The 23,952-nt window shown below is 50.0% G+C and overlaps 2 protein-coding genes across 2 annotated transcripts; both read right to left on the bottom strand.

Moving 5' to 3' along the window:
* Nucleotides 1–170: 170 nt before the first annotated feature.
* LOC122383137 lies at nucleotides 171–2,643 on the bottom strand (the record flags this gene model as incomplete). The annotated part of the gene is made up of 3 exons (XM_043369287.1): nucleotides 2,139–2,643; nucleotides 721–897; nucleotides 171–314 (listed from the first exon to the last, which is right to left on the bottom strand). Coding segments are annotated over exons 1-3 (447 nt in total), but the record flags the coding sequence as incomplete, so codon positions are not given.
* A 140-nt stretch (nucleotides 2,644–2,783) lies between these two features.
* LOC122383151 lies at nucleotides 2,784–23,459 on the bottom strand. Its single transcript, XM_043369312.1, has 4 exons — nucleotides 23,268–23,459; nucleotides 6,219–6,404; nucleotides 3,742–3,864; nucleotides 2,784–2,946 (listed from the first exon to the last, which is right to left on the bottom strand). The coding sequence occupies exons 1-4, from the start codon at nucleotides 23,364–23,366 to the stop codon at nucleotides 2,866–2,868; spliced, it is 489 nt and encodes a 162-aa protein (XP_043225247.1). The 5' UTR covers nucleotides 23,367–23,459; the 3' UTR covers nucleotides 2,784–2,865.
* Nucleotides 23,460–23,952: the final 493 nt, after the last annotated feature.

Genomic DNA, 23,952 nt, shown 5'->3' with positions numbered 1-23,952 from the left:
TGATTATCACAAATATCATGTCCAATAACCCGATTCAAATAATAGGTACTATTTATAACAATAAACAAACAGGCACAAATATGTACATATTCATAAAAAAATCAAAACCTGAAATGCAACCTTCTATTGCGTCAACCTAACGTTCCGTAAGTCGCCTGTCGTAAACTTACATTTCTGAGTTCATCCTCGCCGCTGACAAAGGGTCCATAGGAGGGCACGGAATAGAGTCTCGGCGACGGCCGGGCCACGACAGTGACTTGCTGGACGGGCCTGGCCACGGCGCCGCAGCAGTTGGGACACGAGCCCGAGAAACGCTGCACGTGCACGCACGGACATCAGCGGGGTTAACAGGCTTATGCAGCTTCAAATAGACTGTGCAGCAGGCTCTTGAGCTCCTCTTGCAGCAGAGCCCAAGAGGTAAACAAAAGTCGTCAGTGGCAAAAGCGAATAGAATAGGTTGATAAAAGTTAACTGTGAGGCATGGCAAAGGCTGAAGAAAATCGAGTATTTAGTGTTATGTCCTTCGAGATGCTTCAGTTGTGCTTCTGGAGTGTCCAAACCATTCAAAAATAAATCCAATATTGCAAATGATGAGCGAAAGATGACTGAGGCAGAAGAAATAAACCGCCCGGTATTCAGCAAAAAAAGTGTTAGCTCTCATGCAAGGCTTCTCGATATCGCCTGTCCCTCTCCCACAAAACCATTGCCCGCGCCGCTCACCTTCAGCACGGGGTCATCGTCCAGTTCGTCGCTGAGCCTGGCCAGAGTGCGGCGCCGCGGCAGCACCACCACGTCATCCTCGTCCATCAGCAGGTACGGCATCAGCGGACTCGAGTAGGCCGGCAGCGAGACGGGAGTCAGCCGCTGGTGGGCCACCGACGGGATCCCGTGGCGCGCCTGGAGAGTCAGAGGGATGGAGTCAGAGGGACGGAGTCAGCGAGACGGGAGTCAGCCGCTGGTGGGCCACCGACGGGATCCCGTGACGCGCCTGGAGAGTCAGAGGGATGGAGTCAGAGGGACAGTGGAACCGAGTCATTGGGACGGAAGTCACCGGTCAGTGGGTGGGAGACAAGGAAACAGAGTCAGTAGGATCCAGTGGGACGGGACACAATGGACCAGTAGGAGTCAATGGGATGGAAGCCAGTGGCACGGGAGTCCGTGGGGCGGGTGTCAGCAGAAGTAAGAGGAAAAGAAGTCAGAAGGACGGTTGTGAGTAAGAGGAAATATAAGAGGGGATATGTATCGAGATGTAAAAACGGAAGCTCGCATTCATTTCACGGATTACGATAAAAAATTAATCGAGTTTCATAACTGCTTGTTAGGCGTCCTACAGCTGTTTTAACTGCATTTTGTTCCACATTTTGACAGCTGAGATCAGCTTGTCAACCAGCAAGCCTGGAAACACCAATCGTGCAGAATGATCTCCTGAGCACGGCATTCGATAAGCGGCTGATGTTCATCTACCCATAGCATCTCTATTCTCTAGCCTGACTACATTCAGCAGATTTAGTAGCTCTGTCGGTGCGGTGGTGGGGGGGGGGGGGGGGGACATTGGTGCCCACCAGTCCCCGCGGCGCCTCCAAAGCTTTGAACCGGTGCCAGCGAGCTGGCAGTGCCTGATCTTTGATCCCAAGAAAACGGTGATACAACGCCAACTAAAAGTCAGGGGAGACAGACTTTCAGTCGTTCTGCCGAGTTCGAAGACATGATTGAAATTTGAAAATAAAAAGAAGGTCTAAGCTAAACTGGCGTATACTTTCAAATAAGCGAAGATATGCAGCGCTGTGTCGTCTTATAATATTTTCAAGCAATCATAAATAAGCTTATATAACATACATCGTTGGCTCATAATACATGATCCCAGCATCATTGTTTGCATCCATGTTCGGTACCAATAGCTTGTTGCATCCACTATGACGGTCAAAAGATGCCTAGACTAAAGTTGATGGTTTACATCCATTGGAGACCGTTAGAGACTGTATATTTAGAGCCCAGTGGCACCCCTCCCTTGTATTGCGCAACTATGACTGAAACTGCATTAGCCGGGTAAATAATCGCATAAGAGTCTGTACACGGAAGACCGCTGGAAGACAATCTCACCTCGTCTCACCTTCCTTTGTGAGAACCGTTTCACTCACCTGTGTGAACTCACCCGGCAGACAGTCCTGTCTGTCTGTCTGTCTGCCTGTCCGTCCGTCTGGCGTCGACCCGAGGCGGGGTGCTAGGTCAGTGGCATGGTAGGCGAGGGGTGCAGAAAGGCACATTGGCTGTGAGGAGCAGTGGATGAGGAGAGGACAACCTTGGGCAGGATTCAGAGGAAAAGACAGTGAAAGCGAAATAAAAAGAGCCAAAGCTTACAAATATTGTTAAATTGTTACAAAGAAAAATAAGAAATAGTTTGTTTTTGGCCTGATTATATGATATGTCTTGGTAGACTAGCGATGTAATTCGTATGATGGCCTGGGCGTATTGTGCTGATGTACGAGTATGCATTAGATGTCTTTAGGCAGTTTCGTCCATGTTCTTGAAATGAATGAAATGCGCGAAATGCTGGTTATGCAGCCCAACAACTATGCCAGCGGCACGCTTCTCATACATATATTTATGCAACGGTTCATCTGGCCGCCTAAGCGTCTATAAGCTACTGGAATCAAGCAAACTCAGCAATATTCACTAGCTCAGTGGAGTTTCACTTGAAAAGCCAGCCAGATCCCCGACAGTGTGACAGTACCTACAGGTTTAGGTTGTTAGCTCTAAATGTCTACAAAGCAAACAAACGAGCAGCGGGAGCCGCCGTGGCGTTAGTAGCATGCAGAGAAGAAACAGAAAGGCGGGGGCCGGGCTAGGGAAGGGCCGGGGATGGAATCAAAAGTATCGGGGCACATTGGTCGTGGTCGACTCGACTACGCGCTCGACGCGCTTGACGACGTGCTCTCCAATGTCGCTCTGTGGAAACGGAGGAAGAAGAGTCTCACTGCGGGTGCCGGCCCGGAGCCGGTGTGGTCGCTCGCGCTCCCGGCTCGGCCAGTCTGACCAACAGGTGACATTCTGCCACGCACCCGTACTATGTCAGCGTCATAGGTCAGCGCGGCGCGGCCAGACGCGATTCTATCGCTGGCAGCTCGTCATTTACGCCAAAAGCACATTCCCGGCGCCAACAAACGGGGGCAGCAGCGCCGGTCTCACGCACTGGCACGCGCGCCGTCAACAGGCCGGCGGCCTTGAGCGGACGGGCGATGGCGGGAGACGGACCTGGCCGTTTGGGTCGCCGCCGGGCCGCCACCGGCTGACGGCGGGAGACGGACCCGCCGCCGGCTGACGGCGGGAGACGGACCCGCCACCGGCTGACGGCGGGAGACGGACCCGCCGCCGGCTGACGGCGGGAGACGGACCCGCCGCCGGCTGACGGCGGCCGATGCACGGCCTCGTTAGCGGAGGCGCGAGTCGATGGCCGCGTGACTGAGTGGCCGCCGGTGGTCCCACCGAGCGGCGTCGGCCAGCCGAGAAACGAACAGAAAAACAAACCGACAGTGGCCTACACAATTTTGGAGTCATCAGAAGAAGCTGAGCGTAAATGTTATAACCATTAACCTAGCAGAAAACTTAACTTAATTTTATAAGTCTCCAGTTATCTAACACCCCAGGGGCAGCAAGCATACATTTCCAATTTTCCATATCTTGACGATTACAGGCTGTTCTCGTGTCCCCAGATCCCTGTGACCAGCGGCGGCGGCTCCTTACCCTGGGCGCATAGGTGGTTCTGGGGCTGCTATCGTAGGTGGTGTACGTGTAGGTCCTGGGTGGCGGCACGTACCGGCTGGTGCGCACCGAGGGCGACATGTACGACGAGTGGTAGCTCCGACCCTGGCGGCAGGCGGCGCACGCTGTGGGAGGCGGTGGAGGCGCTGGGCGGCGCCGCAGCAGAGGAGGGCGCCCCATCCAACACGGCCAGGGTAACGGAGCGGTGGGCAGAGGGGCGCAGCAAAAACACTAGCTAGGCTATAGACGCTAAAGGCTAAAAAGATTTAAAGGCATTCATAGCTAAAGTACATCGCTAGGTGACAGTAGAACAAGAGTGCTTGATTCAGCGCGCAAGAAAGTTATTTAGTCATGTGGTAAAATGTGGCGTGTTGAAAAATTTTAATTGTCTTAAGTTTGGGCAAGCGATCATGCAAACAGGTGTATAACCAGCACTAGCCACGCTTGAAGTTAAAGTTATCATGATAAAGTATAATATACTGCCGTTATTTATTTGCAGGAAATCGCTGCTCAATAGAAAGTCACCGAAAAGAAAGACAATGCATATTTGTGAACACAATAACGGTGGATCTATAGCTATCTTAACTGAACAGCTTATGGTACGCCAGCGATTACATTACGCCAGCGATGCATTGACCTGACATTAAATTTTGGTAGGTATCGTCTTATTGGCTACGTTTCCATGACACAAGTTAAGCCGATTTTGCAAAATGGATTTCCTCCATCATAGCATTTAGGCAGCATTTGAAAACGTAAATAAAGGATTAGGTGCTACCTAAAACCATATATACGCTCTTTTTTGCTTAAGGTGAATAACTAGTATCCGAGGAAGAGGCACGTGAACATTTTCTAAATCGATTTAGGCGTGTCATGGAAACGTAGTGCTTGTCGAAGAGGACGTATTGAAGTCCGTTGAAGATCTTACAAGCAAGCAGCTTCAAAGCAGAAAAAGCTGAAAATATATACAGCAAAGCTTGGAGAAGTATTAAAATAGTTCAAAAAGTAGAAATAACAAAAGCTGTCTTACACTTCGATGGCAGGAGGACACCAAAGGAAGCAATTCTAGCATGAGGTGAGAGGTGTAGGCCAAAAGAAACATACCATTCAACATAACAATACTTTGAAGAGTATTCTAATTACATAAACACACTACAGGGTAACAAACACTCACAGCGCTGCAAATATAACAGGTAAACAGACAAACGAAGTAAAAACGTTCTCCAATAAAGTCAAGACGCGGGTGTACATACACAACACAAACCTGTGAACGGACACAAGAAAAATGATATAAAAATAACGGGGCTTCTTAAAAAGTAGCGTTGTAAATAGTCATCAGTGGTAGGCAGGCGAGCAGCCGCAGGTCCTAGTTCCTAGTCACGACTGAAGCCGCAGCCAACATCGGCCGGCTTGCACCAGAGCACAGGTGAAGTGTGGAGCCAGTGGCACATGAAGGGCGACACCAGCCCCGCATCGCATTTCTTCGTACTGCGCCCAGTAACAGCGGGCTTTGCAATTGGATCAGTATTGCGACTTGTGGATTGGATGAGTATTCGGGAAATGTGAATTGTGACAGTCATCAGCGTCTTTGTTGTTGGTAGCGATTAACAATAGTCTCGGTAGTACCTACTGTGTAAATATTTAACCTGAATAGTATAGGTATTCGGTGAAAATTATTGAATACAATTGATGCATTGGCCGGAATCCATATTCAGCGAGATAAAAGAATTCGGGGTTGAGTTCAGCAGTGTAGGTGATACTACCAGTACCTAAGGATATTATTTCATCCCATCAAAATAGTATTTTCTTACCGTACCAATTCGTAAGACGACTAAAAAGTGTGTCCATAATCCTGCAAAATGGATTCCAAGTAATCGCATTCGCAATAGGATCATTGTGTAAGCAGCAAAACGGAGAGCTAGCGAGGGGATTCACTTAGCTAGGGCAGATGCGTGGTGGTTGGTGAAGCATTTGACCATTCTGAATGTTTTCCTACCTAATGGCTTTATCTTTCCTTTGGTATTGGAGGCCTATTGCACCGTCTTCCTGTCAATTGTAAAGCGCAGTCCTCACTGAGCCTCTCGAAGCCTCTGACGACTGAATGAATAATCCATATCTGAATGAAGCCTGGGCTTTTGACACACAGAACTCGGGCGTTGCTGTCATCCGCCCGGCGCTCCGTGGACAGGTAGACTGTGCCGCAGAACATCCGAGTGATGCGGCACAGTCTACCGTGCCAGGTCCGTCCGCCAGGCAGACCGCGTCCCTGCTGCTCGAGTTTTGCCGTAGATAGCTGCTGCCTTACCAGGACGATCCAGTGGTTGAAGAAAAATATATTTGACCAGTTCTTCTGAACCATATGATAATTGTATAGATTTGTCATTTCGGCGCAATGCGAAGAAAGGCGATACGCGGCTGTGCACCGGAGTTGGTTGGGGAGCACGCGCGCGGCTCCGCGCTACCTGCAGCAACTGCTCCGGCGCAAAGTAGGGCCAGTAGTAGGGCCAGTACTCGGGGTCGAGGAAGTTCTGCGCGCGGATCATGTCCAGCTCGTCGAGCACCATGTGGGAGCCCATGTCCGTGTGGGTCAGATAGTAGACGTGCACCGGGTCGTAGTCACACAGCCAGTCGTAATGTTTGTTGAGCGGCTGAAAAGGTGCACACGTACTACGAGGTGCGCTGAGCTACCAATCGGCACATCAGCCCTGGCCTCTGATCACTCACACATCACAGTAACCTTACTTATATAGCAGTTCACACAAAATTGGCACTGGAATAATGTCACCATCGTTAGGTGCACCAGATTATTACTTTGAACTGACTGTATTGTTATCTTCTGCGGATGTAGTAGGAACTGTTTTAAATCAAATTAAATGCTGATGAAAATTATGTATTTTTACGTCATTATAACGTTGTTGATTCGCACTGTTCTACGCTCGGTGAACACTGCACAATGAAATGTTTCGACGATACTGTTGTGAAATGCGGAGCTCCCTCGCATCATCCTCACGCGACCAATACCGATGTTTTGATGGTTAACCGGGATGTCGAAATACATGACAGTTGGACCCCAGAACTCAAGTGTTTTATCACAATTAGATTAGATTAGATTTATGAATTGATTCTGATAATGGATGTTAGACGGTAGACACTATGGACGGTAGATTAGAACAAGACTTCGATTTATACACGTTTTGAATCCAATCACAACATCTGGCGACCGTGACAGGACTCAGGACTAGCGAAATGGAAACTTACATTGAAGTCGCAGCTAGACATGGATTGACAGGCGAAGCAGCGTTGACTTTCGCATGCAAACAACTAGAAAGAGAGGAGAGAAGACTGGAAAGAGAGAGGGAAAAGGAAAAGGAAGAGAGAGAAGAAAAAGCCAAGGAAAGAGATAGGGAAGAACGCGAAAAGGAACGAAAACATGAACTGGAGCTAGCAAGATTACGCGCCCCGTCGGAAACATCGGCGGACACGGAGAGGCCGAGACGAGGGACTGTTACGGGTCCCAAAATGCCCACGTTCGACGAAGAAAAAGACAAAATGGATGCCTACATCAAGAGATTCGAGCGCCACGCCCGGCTCAATGATTGGCCGGAGCACCAATGGACAGGGCATCTTAGTGCCCTCCTCACAGGAAAGGCTCTAGAAACATATTCCCGGCTTTCAGAAGAACAAGCGGAGCGGTATGAGGATTTAAAGGCAGCCTTGCTCGAACGGTATGGGCTAACATCAGAGGGTTACCGCCTGAAACTGAGAAATATCTTACCAGAGACAGACGAGAGCCCAAGTCAATTTTTGTCTCGTCTTGAGTCATACTTGGCCAGGTGGATCGATCTGTCGGGAACTGATGCTTCATACGAAGGTCTCTTCGATCTCATCGTGACTGAACAGTTCCTGGAAAGCTGCCCGGACTCCTTGGAAGTCTATCTCAAGGAGAAAGGATGCAAGGTGTCCGCTGACTTAGTCGAACATGCGGCGCAATATTTAGTCGCGCACGGTAAAACCTTGGAGTCTATGTTAAGACGATCAGTCGGCAAAAATATAGCATCAGCCACCGCCCTTGCGACCAGTTCTGGATCTCTTGGTCAGACATGCCTGTTCTGCGAGTACCAACATGCCACGAGCAAATGTCGGAAAGCTAAGCATATGACCATAACTGACCGGCGAGATCGTCTGATTCGAGCCGGCGCATGTTTTTGGTGCTTAGAACCCCGGCACCGCGCAGCGGAATGCCCGGCCAACAGACCCAGGTGCGAGCGGTGCTCGGGCCCCCACCACTCGTTGTTGTGCGAACGATCCGCATCTCGGACGGTCAACACAGCACAACTCGAGACATCAGCGACGGAGCCGTCCTCGAACCCGACGGTAATAGCCGCAAGCGCTAGCGGAGCGAGCGCTGGAGGCAATGGGGTCATTCTAATGCAGACGGCGCGGGTGTATGCAATGGGCGAAGCGGACCGAAAAGTAGTAAGGGTAATGCTTGACACCGGTAGCAACCAGTCGTTTGTGACATCCGCCGTGGCCGACCAGCTTCACTGCCAGCAGCTGGCCCTCGACGACATGAACGTGCAGTCGTTCGGAGGTGGGCAGACGAAGCAAAAGATGAGGAAGGTGCAGATATCACTAAAAGGCCTCTGTGACGGAACCCCACCTCTGGCGATCACAGCCTATGTCGTGCCGACGATCTGCAGCTCACCACCGAGAGCGGAGCCGGCGATCAGACGTCACGCTCACTTGAAAGGACTGCAGCTGGCTGAACCGGTGACACTGGAAGGCGAAGATCACACCATCTCCGTACTGATTGGACAGGACTACATGCGGGAAGTGATCGACGGCCGCATGAAGATCGGAACTGCCGGGCCCATCGCGCTGGGCTCGCGATTCGGCTGGATCATCTCCGGTCCCTCCGGCTGTGGGAAAGCAACTCAGGCAGCGACTTCCAACTTCATCAGAGCGGAGAAGGCCGAAGACCTCTTACAAGACCTCTGGAGCCTGGAGAAGGTAGGAATTAGTACCGAGGAAGCCGATGGTGGAAAGGACCGCATTCGCTGCGACGATGAAGTTAAACGCTCTTTTGAAGAGACGCTGGAGCGCCTACCAAACGGAAGGTATCAAGTCTGTTGGCCTTGGAAGGAAGGGATGAGAGCCTCCGTCCCGACGAATGAAATACTCGCGAGTACGAGGCTAAATGCCTGTGAAAGGTCACTTAAGAAGAAAGGACGGCTGAACGAGTATGATAACGCAATCCAAAACTACTTGGATGACGATCACGCGAAGAAGGCGCCAACTGTACCCGACGGGCCAGTGCATATTTTAGCTCATCAAGCTGTCTACAAAAAGAGCAAAGTGCGGGTAGTTTTCGATGCTGCAGCTGGACAACCAAGTGCCCTGAACGATCATATCAATGCTGGACCCAACCTGATAGCCGATCTCACCGGCCTTCTCATTCGCTTCCGGTTCAGACGAGTGGGTCTCGTAGCTGACCTCGAGAAGGCATTCCTGCAAGTGGCACTGCATCCAGCTGAGCGGGACGTCACGCGCTTCCTATGGAGGGAAAGAGCGACCGATCCTGTCCCGACGACTTACCGGATGACAAGAGTTATCTTCGGCGTAAATGCGTCCCCGTTCCTCCTCCAAGCCACCATCAGGCATCACCTGAAGCTCTACGAACAGTCCGACCCCGAGCTGGTGACATTGCTGAAGCGAGACATATACTGTGATGACCTTATCACTAGTGTCGACACGGAAGAGGAGGCGGAGGAGGTCAAAGCTCGGACACAGTATATCTTCCTTGATGCAGGGATGGTCATGACAAAGTGGGACAGGAGTGCCTCGGGTGAAACGGCTGAAAGGAATATCGGTGATTGTGGGGAAACTGACCGGAAGGTACTGGGGGTGACCTGGCAGCCGGCTTCAGACGTTCTGGAGATGTGCACACGCACACTGGCAGAGTACGCTGCGGCGTTGCCGGAGACCAAGCGGACCATCCTGAAGATCGCCGCTGCGTTCTATGACCCGCTTGGCTTGATGGCGGCTTTCTCTGTCAGAGTCAAGATGCTCCTGAGGGCCCTGTGGAGACAAGGTCTGGACTGGGACGAACCAATCACGTCAGAGTCACGATTCCAATGGAGAAAGTGGCTTGCAGAGCTAACGCAGTTCGTGGCCTTCAGGGTTCCACGCTTCTACGGGCGACATGACGAAGTCTTCCAGTTACATGTCTTCTGTGATGCCAGTAAAGACGCTCTCGCCGCAGTAGTGTACATTCGCAGCAGTACTGATGCACCCGTCCAGGAAACGGCACTGGTCATCTGCAAAACACGACTCGCGCCGTCACAAGGCCTATCAATTCCCAGACTAGAACTTACTGCGGCGCTCATCGGAGCGCGTCTCCTAACCTTCGTGAAGAAGCACCTGCCAATCGCGCCGTCAGCAGAGTTCCTCTGGACGGACTCATCAGTCACCTTGCACTGGATCCGAAGTAATGCACTGAGGTGGGGAACGTACGTTCGGAACAGAGTCCACGAAATCCAAGCACTGACCTCACCTGACGCCTGGAGGCATTGCCCAGGGGTGGACAATCCCGCAGACCTGCCATCTCGAGGAGCATCATCGTCAGCACTGGCAAATGACCTGTGGACACGTGGCCCCGTGTGGCTACGCATGCCTCACGCACAGTGGCCGGCACGGTATGAAGATGAGGAGGTACCAGCTGACTGCACGGTAGAGCAAAAGAAACAAGAAGTGAGCGTCAACGCGTGCTCCACCGCGGAAGATGTCGCTGGAATCGGTCAGCTGGTGCCACTGGAGAACTACAGCTCCCTGAAACGTCTGCATCGCGTCACCGCCTGGGTCATTCGCTGGACGAAGAAGGCACGGCGAGAAGAAGACACGGCGGGAGAACTCACCCAGGAGGAGATCCGGAGAGCTGGCGACCTATGGGTTGCACAGGCTCAGACCGACGCATTTAAAGATGAGAAAGCAAGGCTTCAGAGCGGACAAGATGTTCCCGGGACTTCAGATGTCTTCCATCTGAATCCGCATCTAAACAACGGGTTCCTGAGAGTGACCGGCCGTCTCCAAGAATCAGAACTGACTGCACAAGAAAAGTACCCGCTGATACTGCCCAGCAAACACCGCTACACCAAGCTGGTCATTCTAGACCTGCATGAGAATCTCTGTCATGCAGGGATACAGCAGACAATGTTCGCTCTCCGATCCCGGTTCTGGGTACCCCGGAGTCGCCAGACAGTGCGCCAGACCATACATGGCTGTGCAAGATGTCGGGTGTTTCGCCTGAAGCCACTGTCACAGGAGAGGGCGCCGCTTCCCAAGGAGAGGGTATGCGGTGGCGCACCCTTCTCGCGCATCGGTGTCGACCTGGGTGGACCCCTGTACTTCAAAGATGGCGAGAAATCTGAACCGATGAAGGCCTACTTCGTCCTCTTCACCTGCACTGCCGTCCGCGCCGTCCACCTGGAGCTTGTGGAAACGCTTTCGACAGAAGACTTCCTGGCGGCCTTCGAGCGGTTCGTGGCTCGTCGTGGAAAACCCACAGTAGTTTTCAGCGACAACGCCACAAACTTTCGAGGAGCCGCATCCCGCTTGACCCATCTAGGCGTGACCTGGAAGTTTAACGTGCCAAGAGCCCCCTGGTGGGGAGGATTTTTTGAACGAATGGTGCGGACAACAAAAGACGCTCTGAGGAAGACATTGTACAAGAGCCTGATGACGTTCTCCGAGCTGCAAACAGTGTTATGTCGCATTGAGAGTGTCATAAATGCGAGACCACTTTCACCGCTCACTGAGGACATCAACGACGTACGGACTCTTTCGCCTGATGACTTCCTGCGAGATACGTCACATGAGTCTGCGGAGCGTGCTGCCACGGACCACCCGGAGACGGATGGCGAACCTGGGCGCTCTCTGGGAGCAAGATGGAGGTACCGACGGCAGGTCCTTCAGCACCTATGGCAAAGGTGGGCACGAGAGTACGTGAGGGAGCTGAGAGTACCGCGCCGTGAGCCAAATGATCAGCCCAAGGTGGGGGACATGGTCTTGATCGGCGATAACACGAAGACATCACCAGCACTCTGGCAGATGGGCAAAATCACCCAGCTGCACCAGGGACGGGACGGTTTGACCCGGTCTGCGACAGTGCGAACAGCTGGCGGTGAGCTCGCGCGGCCAGTCCAGAGACTGTACCCCCTGGAAGCAACCTGACTTCCAGTCAGGGTTGTATACGACTCAATCAATAGCAATCAATTCAATCACGACAAATTTGGGAAACCAATCAAATCAATCAAGTCAGAGCAGTTTTCGGGAATTGATTCAATCGACTCAAACGCGACAATGAAAGGAATCAATCAACTCAATCAAACGACTCAAACCAAGATATACATTAGGTTTTTTGCCCCACCAACTTGGAAAAGTGTCCATAGCAGTCTGGTGTACCTACCTAGCTACCTACCTACCTACCTACAGAAGAAACATAAAAATATTGTCATCTAAAATTATAAATTGCCATGCCATTCAAAGTTTCTATGTAATAAGGAAGGATACATAGTGATGGACAGGTGGATCATAATATTGAGGTTCAATGGGTAGAATTGGAGCAGAAGTTTCATTTAATGGGTGCAAAATAACCCAGTAGTTGACTTCAACAAACGCCCCTTAACCCAAATCAAAATCACCACCTTTCACCTAAAAGTTGTCAATTTAATTTTGGCCATATTCCAGCTAAGTCATCAGGCCATCTACCCCATGTAAAGCCGCCGTCTGTCTCTTATGTGAGTTATGCGGAGCTCTTCTGAATTGAACCCTGAACATAATGAACCTATTACCTAGCTAGGTTTCATGCCACACTAACACCATATGAAAGTGTTGAAAATGTGCTACAAATTTGACAACTTCATTAGGTATGCTTTATGAAGACAGCAGGAAAGCAGGTAGGTAAGTACCTACTTACCTGCCTAGATGTGTCACTGGCTACCAACAGTACCAACGAAGGTAGATAGGTTACCTATATGTGAAGAATTCAAAACATTTTATGGTGCGACTGCGAAAAAAAAAAACAAAGAAAACGTTTTGCCGATAAGTATGCTAAGCTTTTATAAATCCTTATTCTACGTCTTTTGATTTTTTGGTAAGATGACGTCATTGATTATCATGTAGTATGGTAGATCATCATAAAATAAATCGGTTGTACAACACCAACTTCGTTTTAATTATTATTTCATTTGAAGTAAAACCACTTAATAATATTCGGTAAAATATTTTAAGGAAAATGAAATATATTAAATATGTTATGCTTAGACTCTCAGGAGAAAAGGATCAACAAACGTTCTGCTGCAAATTAAACAATGCAGCAAATTAGCTATTAATTTACGTAAACGTTATTAGCGAGACGAAAACGACGCTTTTGTTCCAGTTATTTTTGTAGGGGTTTCAGATATTTATAGAGTTCAGTGGGTTGTTTCTGAGGAGATGTGGAGATGTGAATTATTAATTAATCACACTTTATTAGTATATAGGGCCTTGCACTTTATCATCTGGATTAAAAGAAAGTTTCCTGCTGAGTGCAGAAAGGTAGGTAGGTGCATCGCCAGGTTCTATCACAGGATTGGAGCAGTTATTGCAGTTGAAAGAAGTCAAAGTTGGCTGTTCATGTTTAGGCCCTGTTCTTTATTTGGCCATCTACCCCATATTGCAGTTGTGATGACAAGCAGTTTTCAGTGTAGTTTTGTGATCTTTGATGTCATCAATTGGTGTCATTATTTTTCGTCAACTAAAACTTATTTAAACTTTCCATTCAATCGACTCAATCATACGAGTCACTCTAATTTTCGGGAATCAAATCAGTCAACCAGTCGCTAAAGTCAAACGAGTCAGTCAACCAGTCATCTCGAAAAGTCAATCGACTCAATCCAATCAACTCAAAATACGCGTTGAATCAAATCAATCAATTCAATCGACTTGATTGGTATACAACCCTGCTTCCAGTCACAGAGACCGGAACAACAGAAGCGCGTGCTGGCGCACTTTCGCGGGGGGAGGATGTTGTGAAATGCGGAGCTCCCTCGCATCATCCTCACGCGACCAATACCGATGTTTTGATGGTTAACCGGGATGTCGAAATACATGACAGTTGGACCCCAGAACTCAAGTGTTTTATCACAATTAGATTAGATTAGATTTATGAATTGATTCTGATAATGGATGTTAGACGTTAGACACTATGGACGGTAGATTAGAACAAGACTTCGATTTATACACGTTTTGAATCCAATCACAACAGATACCTTGCGTCATTAAATGAAGGATCATGATGTTTTCACCATTTGTTCTTATATTTCACACATAAGAGGTAGTTGAATGGTACCATCAGACGCAAAATGAAATAGCAAAACTGAAAATACCAAACACTGCATCATTCGCATCATGCATGCAAGGTCGCGGCGAATCAACCGCATGCTAGGTCTTGGCGCGTGGATTGTCTCGCCTATACATATACGCGTTCATACTGGACGCACGAGGGAGCGCGTTCGCTAGTCCTATTAGACGCAATCCTATCAGCACTGAGCTGGCGTCTGTGGCAGTTCGGCCCTCATACTGCCGGCTTCATCGGTCACATGGACGGCAAACGATGACGTCACGACAGTGCTGACGTCACTGGCGTCCCTGACACAAGGCACACGCGGCTGTCAATGTCTTTGGAAAGAATGGAGACACTTGGGTCAAATATTGCCGAGCTCCGTAAATAGATAGCCTTAGTTGCTCTGACTGAAGTTAATATACCTTTTCCTGTCCCAGGAACTATGAATGTATTGCACAACTGCACCGTGCACACTGCACAATGCATATTACCGTAGGTACTTTCAATTACAAATGTCACTTGGAGAGCAGCTAGGGGAGAGCGGGGCCAGTTGAACCACTTTTTATATATTGACATGCACAGCGAGATCTAGTTGTCATATCGAAAAATGCACAATGCCATGACAAAATATGCTCTTTTGGCTTCATTTTAAGATATGTAAAATTATGTTTCAAGAATATTTTGCTGCCAAACGCATGCTTATAAAACAGCTCTACGCCCGTTTCAAATGACCCCGATGCGAGGGTCAATTGAACCAGCCCATGGGGTCAATTGCACCTATCCTTAACAATGGGATGTTTTCCTCTTTAAGGCCACTTTCTTAAGGAGATATTTTGTCCGGTTTACTTTTCCAAATGCTACATTCAATAGGTCTTTGGAAAGCTAAAAGTGCAAAGTTCCTCATAATAGGTGACATAAAGCACATAGACTATGGTAAAATGGGCGGATGAGAAAAATGAGAAATATCTCAGGCTATAGTGTGCTTTCAAGCAAAAGGCTGGAGAAAAAGGGGTCAAAAATTGAGCTCTATTTAACTACTATTTCAGTTTAAAAGCTCATTTCAAAGGTGAACTATTTCCTTTAACCCGCGCCGGGCCGGGGGGGGGGGTGTTTGAACACCCCCTGCTGTTTTTCAAAGATATCTCAAAAACGGCGGCGCGGAGCGCCGCCGTTTTTGGCACACCTGTTCGTGCATCTTTTCCGCACATGTTGTGAAAATTTCAGACCCAGGTCACCTTAGGTCAGGTCACCAGGTCACGCCAAGTGACCTCACCTCAGAAAAAATAAGAATGCTCGTCATAGCTACACCGATTGATCGATTGCCTTGAAACTTTCAGCGATTGATTAGAGCAACATTATCTATAAAATGTTTATCTCGGAATTTTGATATCGGTGACCTAAGGTCAGGTCGATTTTGCGACCTCTCCATTATAAGTCAATGGGAGAAAATTGAAAAGCGTCTGTTTTGCACGAACGCTATTCTAGACACTCTCAAACATCGAGATGTAGGTAAAATGGACACACTGAACCGGAAAATGGCAACTGTGACCTCTCGTTATGTCCCGGAGGTCATCTCAGGTCACGAACAGAATCTAACAGTTTTTCGCTAATAACTTCTGATAGAGACGTGCTAGAGCGCTGAAAACGCCTTAGATGTGTTCGGCTCGACGTTGCGGATCGACTGATATGCAACATGACCTTTTTCTGGTCAGGTCATGACCTTGACCTGAGGTCAAATTTTCAAGTTGACCTTTCAAGGTCAAATTATAGTTCATTCGACGCGTCTCGACGAGAGGATCACGATGGTGGCAAAAGTAATGTCGTGGCTCTTTTGGGTCAAAAGTTATTGCCGAAAAAACGTCTTTCGTAAAAACGGCTATTTTTGGAGTTTTTGCCCTCTGGAGGCTAAACCGTTGACCTGAGGTCAAATCTGAGAACATAACTCAGAAAGGTCTGTAAAAGGGCTATCGAATGCGCTTTTCCGCGGCGCTGTAGCTCTATCGGTTCCCGAGATAGCCGTTGGCAGTTTTCAAAATGTTGAAATAGTAGACATTTGACCTTTGGTGACCTCTGGTGACCTGACCTTTGACCTGACCCAAAAAATGACTGAAGTGTTTTCGTCCTTATTTTGGACGTTCTTTCGATTGCCGCTTACCGCGTGTCGCTACGTGACCCAGGAGCCGAGTTAGAAGGGGGGGTGTTCAGACACCCCCCCGGCCCGGCGCGGAATCTCAGAGCACCGGCCCGGCGCGGGTTAATGTTTATAGCCCCTGAACAATGACCATTGCAAAGGTCACCGGGGTCCATTGAAACGGCCTGTGACCCTGTTTCAACTGACCCTCAGAGGAGCTTTTCAATTGACCCCATCCGCTCCCGCCATCTCGCACGCGCCGTAAAGCACATGTCAAACGAGCTGGAGGGACGGCATCATGCTGAATGAAGGGCCAAATAAGGTGTTATTCCGGAGCCAGGAGTTCTTCTTTCAGCAAACAAAGGTATATGAGATATCACAAAATATTCATAAAAACGATTTCTCCCAAACGCCTCTCAAAAACACAAAAACAAGTGTCAAATCAAAATTACCGTCCGTTTGCCGCCCAAACGCCGTTGACAAAGGAAGTGGTCGAGCGCGGATGCGCAGTGGTGTCTGCAACGCCATATGTTGCATACTGTTGAAAATAAAGCCATGTTTCATCTGGCCCCGTGTTTCAACTGGCCCCGCTCTCCCCTAATGCAAAAATGCCGACAAGAGGTAACCGAGGGACGGCAGTCATCTGCCCCTCCCGATTTCTACCGAATGCTATTCAGAGCCGGAGCCAGCTCCCGCGATGCTCATCCTCGCCAACATCATTAAGACGCTGCGTTTTAGAGACCGGAGCTGGTGCTGGTAGCTCGAACCATTTTGGAGATGTAGGGGTATTACAGACCCCGTGGTCTGCGGGTCACAGAAGCGCGTTTTTCGCGATCTCCTCCGATCAGCCGACTGGGCATCGAAGGAGCGCATATTATCTCGGCGACATCCGCGGTTATCTGTCTGACCGGGAAAGGTCAGCCCAGAGGGAACAGTGAGAAGCCTCGGTTCAGAGAGGGGATCAGTGCCGGCCGGTTCAGACGGGCTCGGCGCCGGTTCAGACGGGCTCGGCGCCGGTTCAGAAGTCAGAGTCGGTTCAGAGGAGATCTAGTCATCAGCGTCAGTACCCATGGGATCAGCGCATCACAAGCAGGAACAGAGGATTATTGCAGTCAGGATGAAGGCATTTCAGGAGGTCTCAGAGTCACTTAGACGGGATCGGTGTCACTATCAAGACCGTTTGTGGCAGTCTAATAGCCCGGTTTTGTCTCGAAAAGGATATTAAAAATGGGTGCACATAGTTTTGAATGGCGAGACATCTTATCTTCGGTGTGATTGTTAGCTTAGTATTGTGCAACGGACATTGGTCTTATCAGGAACGATGGATAAAAAAGGAAGGTAAGGTAAGCATCACAGCACTCGAGCTTCCCTGATATTCGGCCGGAAAGAACCGCGGAGAGCAGGTAATGAATGTCAGAAAATGCTGTGATTTGATCAATATTAAAGGTCACATCAGGATACACAGAACTCGGCAGCGTAGCCTATTACCTGCGGCATCTGATCAGCCTCCCGTAGATAAGCCTCCCTTAGACGCGGTCTATATTGATTCGCTGAAGGCTGACGGCAATAGGCGCTGTCGGAGATTATGGGAAGGCACTTTAGCTCATTTAGCCCATAAAACGCCAAACGTCATTGGTGATTGCACTGCAGGGTAAGCCGCAGCAGTGCGCATTGGTAAGAAAATGATGAAAAAAGAATTGAAGAAAATGTGTGCTTACCTGTAGCGCACATTCAAGTAAACCTTTGGACCGCATCACAATTATTCGGCATTTGGCAGTAGGTAGGTACAAAACTCCCTGCTGTTTTCGACCTTGGTGTAACAGTCGATTAGTGATCCAGCTTTACGTCACTCCTGTGCCCAGTTTTCGCTACCGCCGGCACCGACCGCGGGGCGGCGGACGTCAACAGGCCCGCACTGAGCCAGTGTTTGGACGGGGCGAATGGGCTGGGTCGGCTGGAAACTCTGACCCCCTCCCTCCCCCCGCCCCCGACTGGCAGCCAGCCAGCGCTGACGATATATGGACTGGGCCCGAGACGCGGCCCTAGCTATCCCGTTACAGGGCAATGGTAATTCCGTTACAGGACGATGGTATTCCGTTACAATGCATTTTCCCCAAAAGAGTTGCGTTTAGAAGTAGAACCTTTTCTGAAATACGATGCAATAAACTCGCCATGATTGCGGGCATTCTGGACTGACTTCGCCTGTCTGTGTTATCTGGCTAAGCAAGCCAATGAATGAATCTCTGCCGTCGAGATGAGGGGATATTAGAAGATCAGATCAGAAGAGCATTTATCTAACTGACGCAACGAGCTCGATGCCCTCTGTGAAGCGTCATGCCAGCTGACTTTTCAGTTACCACGGGTGACTTGTACGCGCATTGACTGATAGTGATGCACAAGAACATGTCCTTTATGACAACGTCCTATTCGGGTAAACCCAATATTGCAAATGAATAACACAATCGACATATTTGTACCTATAGGGTAAGGTGCCTAATTAGCGACCCTTTCCGATTTGCGACCTACCTCTCTACAGAAAAACTGGCAGGAGGAAACGGGGTAAAAACATCGTCAAAAGGTCAGCCATACTTTGGTTATCAAATTCAATTATTTTCCGGTCGTCGATGTTTCTGGTGGGACGTTTCAGGTGAGTTTAAATAAAAATGACGAGTTTCTTATCCAAAACGTGTGTGTTTGGGCCCTCTCTGATGAAAAGCGATGCACATTAGGATGATGCACCTTTTTTATTCTGAATCGACATTCCTTTGTCAATTGATTGCCGTTTTCCCATAGTGAATCGCTCAACTGTGCACAGCATGGCGGTTAAAAATGTGTGGCAATTCATATTTCCTATTTGCGCCTGACATGGTCGCAAATAGCTCAAGAAGGGGAAGAAAGGGGAAAAGAGAGAAATGACAATGAGGTGTTGCTGAAGCTTGCAATGTGTGGCAGGGGATGCCAAATGTCGTCACCGACTGCAGGGGTGCCGAATTCAGCGCGGACCTCGAACATCATACGAGATAGCCCGCAAAATTTGGGTTTTCGCCTTCTTTTCGCCTTCGGTGCATCACGTGATCAGTTTTTACTTACGTAAATGTGTTGGATAAACGTTCCTGTTCGAGTGATTGAGTGCTTTGCGTATAGGTTACGTTTTTGAGATCATATTTCATTTTTTCGGGCGTCGCATTTTTTGCCATTTTTAATATGGGGAAACCCATAGACTTATTAGCGACCCTCCCCGGTCGCTAATCGGGAAGAGTTCCCTATTAGCGTTTTTTGCAATGGTTTGCCAAAATGCTAACTACAAATAAGTTAGTAAATATTGGGGCAGAAAATAGCTATATTTTAATAGAAAAATGAACGATCTCTCCGAAAATCAAGCCAGTAATACAGTGGCACCCACAGAGCGTGAGCAATGACGGTTCAAATTAAGGGGGTCGCTAATTAGGCACCTTACCCTATCACATGCCGATCGTATAATTGTATTTCACTTTGCAAGCGAGTGAAAAGCCCTATTTGTAGCCCTGTCACTGGAACTCGGACTCACAGCCTATTGCGGCTCCCTGGACTGGCATTCACCGTATCTCGCCGCGGCTGTCTCACTCGTCACTAGCGGCCAAGTTTGCCGTGACCGGGGACTGTCAGCGCTGGGCCGGCGGCCAGGTGCGGTCTCGGCCGGCCGCCGTGACACGGTCAGGCTGACACGGTGACACGGTCAGGCTGACACGGTGACACGATAACACGCCAGCCGGGCGCGCCGCGGCCGCCGCCCTGACCCGCTGCCCCGGATGGCACGCATAGCGGGCGAGGAGGTCTGGCGCCGGGCGCCGGGCCGGGTCAGCGGCGCGGCGCGGCGCCATGCGCTGACTGGCGGGTCAGGTCGACCGGACGGCGGACGGACGGCGCCATCCGTCACCCGGCTGTCAGCGGCCGCGCCCGAGCCGGTCGAGGTCACTTAGAGAGGCCGCGGAGATATGGCAGAGCCGGCGAGCAGCGAGGGTCAGCGGAGTTATGACAGAGTTGGCGACCAGTGCAGAGCTATGACAAAGTCGGTAACCGGCGAGGGGCATCGGAGGTATGACAGAAGCGGCGGCCGGTGCAGAGACTGTCTAACTAGATTGCATTTACTTAGCATTAAATATTTCCGAAATTGCCGTTGCCAATTGCTGTGAATCGCTTCGCTACCAGTGTCAGTGCCTTCCTCATCCATCTGATGAGAGCGCAGTCCCGTACGTAGCCCCAGAGATGAAGTCCACTTTGATGGTTTGACCAACGTTGCAAATGCACAGATCTGTCAAGCACTAATTGCTCCGGCGATAAAGCCATCGAGTCGCGAGTGTCGGACAGACAGACACTTGGCCGGACAATTCCACAACACCGGCGCCCGTGGCTGGAGCTGGGCCAACAGGCTGCTGTGTCACCTGAGAAAACAGAACTGAAGTGGACTAACCATGGCCACGGGGTCATGGCGGCGCGAACGGGACACCGCAGTGCGGCATTTACACACCTCAACAGGCAGGGCCGAATTCCATCACACGAGCCAAACAAAATACACCGGGCAGGCGGTGCAGCCTGAATTCCCATTAGTTTAACTTCATCGGCACTCTGCACAGCTAAAACGCGTGAGCACCTATTTAAACGTGAAGCAGACTAATATTTGGCAAGCAATCATCTTCGCTACAGGTTTGCTTACTGCTGATTACTCGCTCTTGATGCAAATAATCCGAGGACTCAGGGTCAGATTAACCTTCCAGGCGGTGGGGGGGGGCATTTTTTTGCCCCCCCCCCTTTAGTTTTTTCGATATGTCTCGAGAACCGCTGCGCCGATCGTCACCAAACTTTCAGTACCCTCCCGGGAGTAGTTAGCGCACATGGTGACCAAAAATTTTTCCAAAGCCTATGATAGGCTGGCCGCTAATGACGTCAGAGTGACGTCATTTCTGCCATTTTCGACCCAAAAAAAGGTTTCGCGGAAAGAGCTGTCAGGTCTACAGCTTTAGAGATACAGAAAAATGTTTCAGACATAAAAGGTGTGGAATCAAGAGGGCTACAAAACTGCCATTTCGGTTTTTCGATTTTATTGGATTTTGACCCCCAAAAATTAAAAAAATAGATTTTTGAATATGATAGCCGAAAAATCCAAAAAGTTTTTTGAATTTCGAAAAAACAGAATATATGTGATAGTCCCTACCACTTTCTATCTCCATGCCAAATTTTAGATCGATACCTTTTTTTGGCCAAGTTATAGCGAAAAAACTGTTCAAAAATGATGACGTCAAATTTTCAAACTCAATTTTTAGCAATTCTAGACGTCGTAGCTAAAAAAAAGACCACCATTAGACTCCCCGTGACGAGCTGCATCGAATCAATACCCATTTTATGCAAAAATATTAACTTTGAAATTTGACCTTTTTTACCTGACCTTGACCTGACCTCCACCAGAAAGTGACCTAAACCGTACCTGATCGTCTTATAACCAACACCATTGAGTTGGAAATAAAAAACTGGCCATAAAACATGCATCGCACAACCAGTAAAGTTGGGTTCATGTGGTGATCCTTGGTGACCTTTGGTGACCTGACCTGTGACCTGACCTGGTATGACCAGTGACCTCTAATAGCAACATATGTACTAGACAACTGACGCCTTATCGCTGATTTTCGACAAAATGCGTTTTACTCGGTGTTATAGCGTTTTCCCTAGAAGCCCCGTGAACGGTGAAACATTTTATCTTTGACCTGACCTGTGACGTCATCGGTGACCCCGAGGTCAATGAAATTTGGTTTCCCTCAACAAATTTGACAGGGCTATCGAACACCGTTTGAATTTTCCGGATCCGTCCAGTAGTTTCGGAGATACGGGGGGGGGGCAAAAAAATGCCCCCCCCCACCGCGCGGAAGGCATGGCCTGGAGGCCCACCGCCTGCCGGGTTAAGATCAGCAAAACGATCTGGTGTAGCCAATTTGTCAAACAATGTAAAAATCATAATGTGGTTCGAACAATGGCGACCTGCCTCTGACCTGAATTAAAACCGCCCTATTACCTTCGAGCTTGATAACGTTTGACGATCGATCCAAGACCCTTCATGCGTCGCGTATTGTCTGTCACTGTGTAGCACTGAAACCCGGTTGGAGGGGCCCAAATGGAAAATCCTCCCCCCCCCCCCGCCTCGTAGTGTCACTATCAGGTCACCACCACGGCACGGGTTAGTGACCATGTTCTGTCCCGACTTAATTGAGCTGAGATAAGCCGAGCTGATGGGCTGGGCAGCTCAAGGAACGGTATTTTCCGTGTCCGTCACACTTGTCAAAGTCTGAACACTAAATTCATCAGCGTTAAGAGCGTTATCGTCGTGGGGTGGATCTGAACGCCTAATAGCCCTAATAACTGTGTGATGTGTCGACAGGTAGAATAAACGGTCACTTGCATATCTTTCGAAAACAGCCTTTTCAATTGGCATTTGGCGTTATATAAAAGTCTTGTGTGCTTTTAAACAATCCGTCTACTCGTATGTTTGAAAGCATGTTGTGTTTTTAACAATCAGTCTTATATGTGCAGAGCAGACAAAAAGCACTCGTCGATAACGAGACACTCAGCCAACTCCTGCCCTGTAGTATAATGTGGCAGATCCATTTGACTGGGGACTGTGGTCACCGATCCACGCGCACTCGGGGAAGGCTAGGGACACTCAGTGAGGGCCACTAACGCTCCTGAAGGATCTCGGGGACTCAGGTGAGGCTTCAAGACATTCGGGTAAGGAGTAAGGACACTCAAGTAAGCACCGTTGACACCACACGAGCTCTGCGGCGATCCTGTCTACGGACAATTCCATACATCCGGTCCAACACGCGTCAATGGACACAGCAGCTCCCCTCCCTGGGTGGCTGACCGGCTCACCGCTGACCTAGCGGCGCCCATTGCTGCGCACCGCGTAGGTAGGGGCGCGGCGCTAACGGCGCACGGCGGCGCACGGCGGCGGTGGCGGCGCGGCGCACTCACCGGCGAGTAGGCGGTCGGCGACGAGTAGCTGCTGGTCGAGTAAGAGCCGCCGCGCGGCCCCGACGTCTCGCGCGTCACCTTATAGCTGTAGCTGGACATGGCGAGGGCGGCTGACCGGCGACAGGAGCGACACAGCCTCCACCTGATGTCCGACCGTCGACTGCGGGTGGCCCGCTGAGCCCGCTCCACCGCCGCCACAGCCGCCCAGAATAGCCGCCGAACGGGCGCGGCGGGGGCGGCAGGTGGCGCCGCCCCCGCCCTGACTCACCGCCCGCCGGCCGCTATTCCCGGAGCTGCTCGTGCTCGACACGCAGAAGAAACGGACCACTGGAGGAGAGGGGGTGGATACAGCGGGGAACCAGACTATGGACCGATCGGCTGGCAGCAGCCCAGGGGGATGATAGCGGAAACTGGGCCGCCACTAGCACTTAACTCTACGCAGATCCACAGAGCTGTTAGCTGGGCAGTGGGCACCGTTTGATGCTTTGTAACATCATCTTACGTGAATGCCTCAAACCAGACTAGAGTTCATTCTGATACCCGTCATCGGTCATTTGGCGTTTTCGGGAAGGATGAAATGACGCGCGCTCCCGCGCAGGGCGCCGTTCCCGGAACGGCGTCCGGTGGGGACCCTCCCCGCTCCGCCAGCGGCCTGTCATCGGCCGGCGACCATCCAACTGAGACC

The sequence above is a fragment of the Amphibalanus amphitrite genome, unplaced genomic scaffold (genome assembly GCF_019059575.1).
Source record: "Amphibalanus amphitrite isolate SeventyFive unplaced genomic scaffold, NRLGWU_Aamphi_draft 000156F_arrow, whole genome shotgun sequence".
Classification (NCBI taxonomy): domain Eukaryota; kingdom Metazoa; phylum Arthropoda; class Thecostraca; order Balanomorpha; family Balanidae; genus Amphibalanus; species Amphibalanus amphitrite.
The sequence above is the reverse complement of the archived record's forward strand: the minus strand, read 5'-3'. Positions and strand labels throughout refer to the sequence as shown.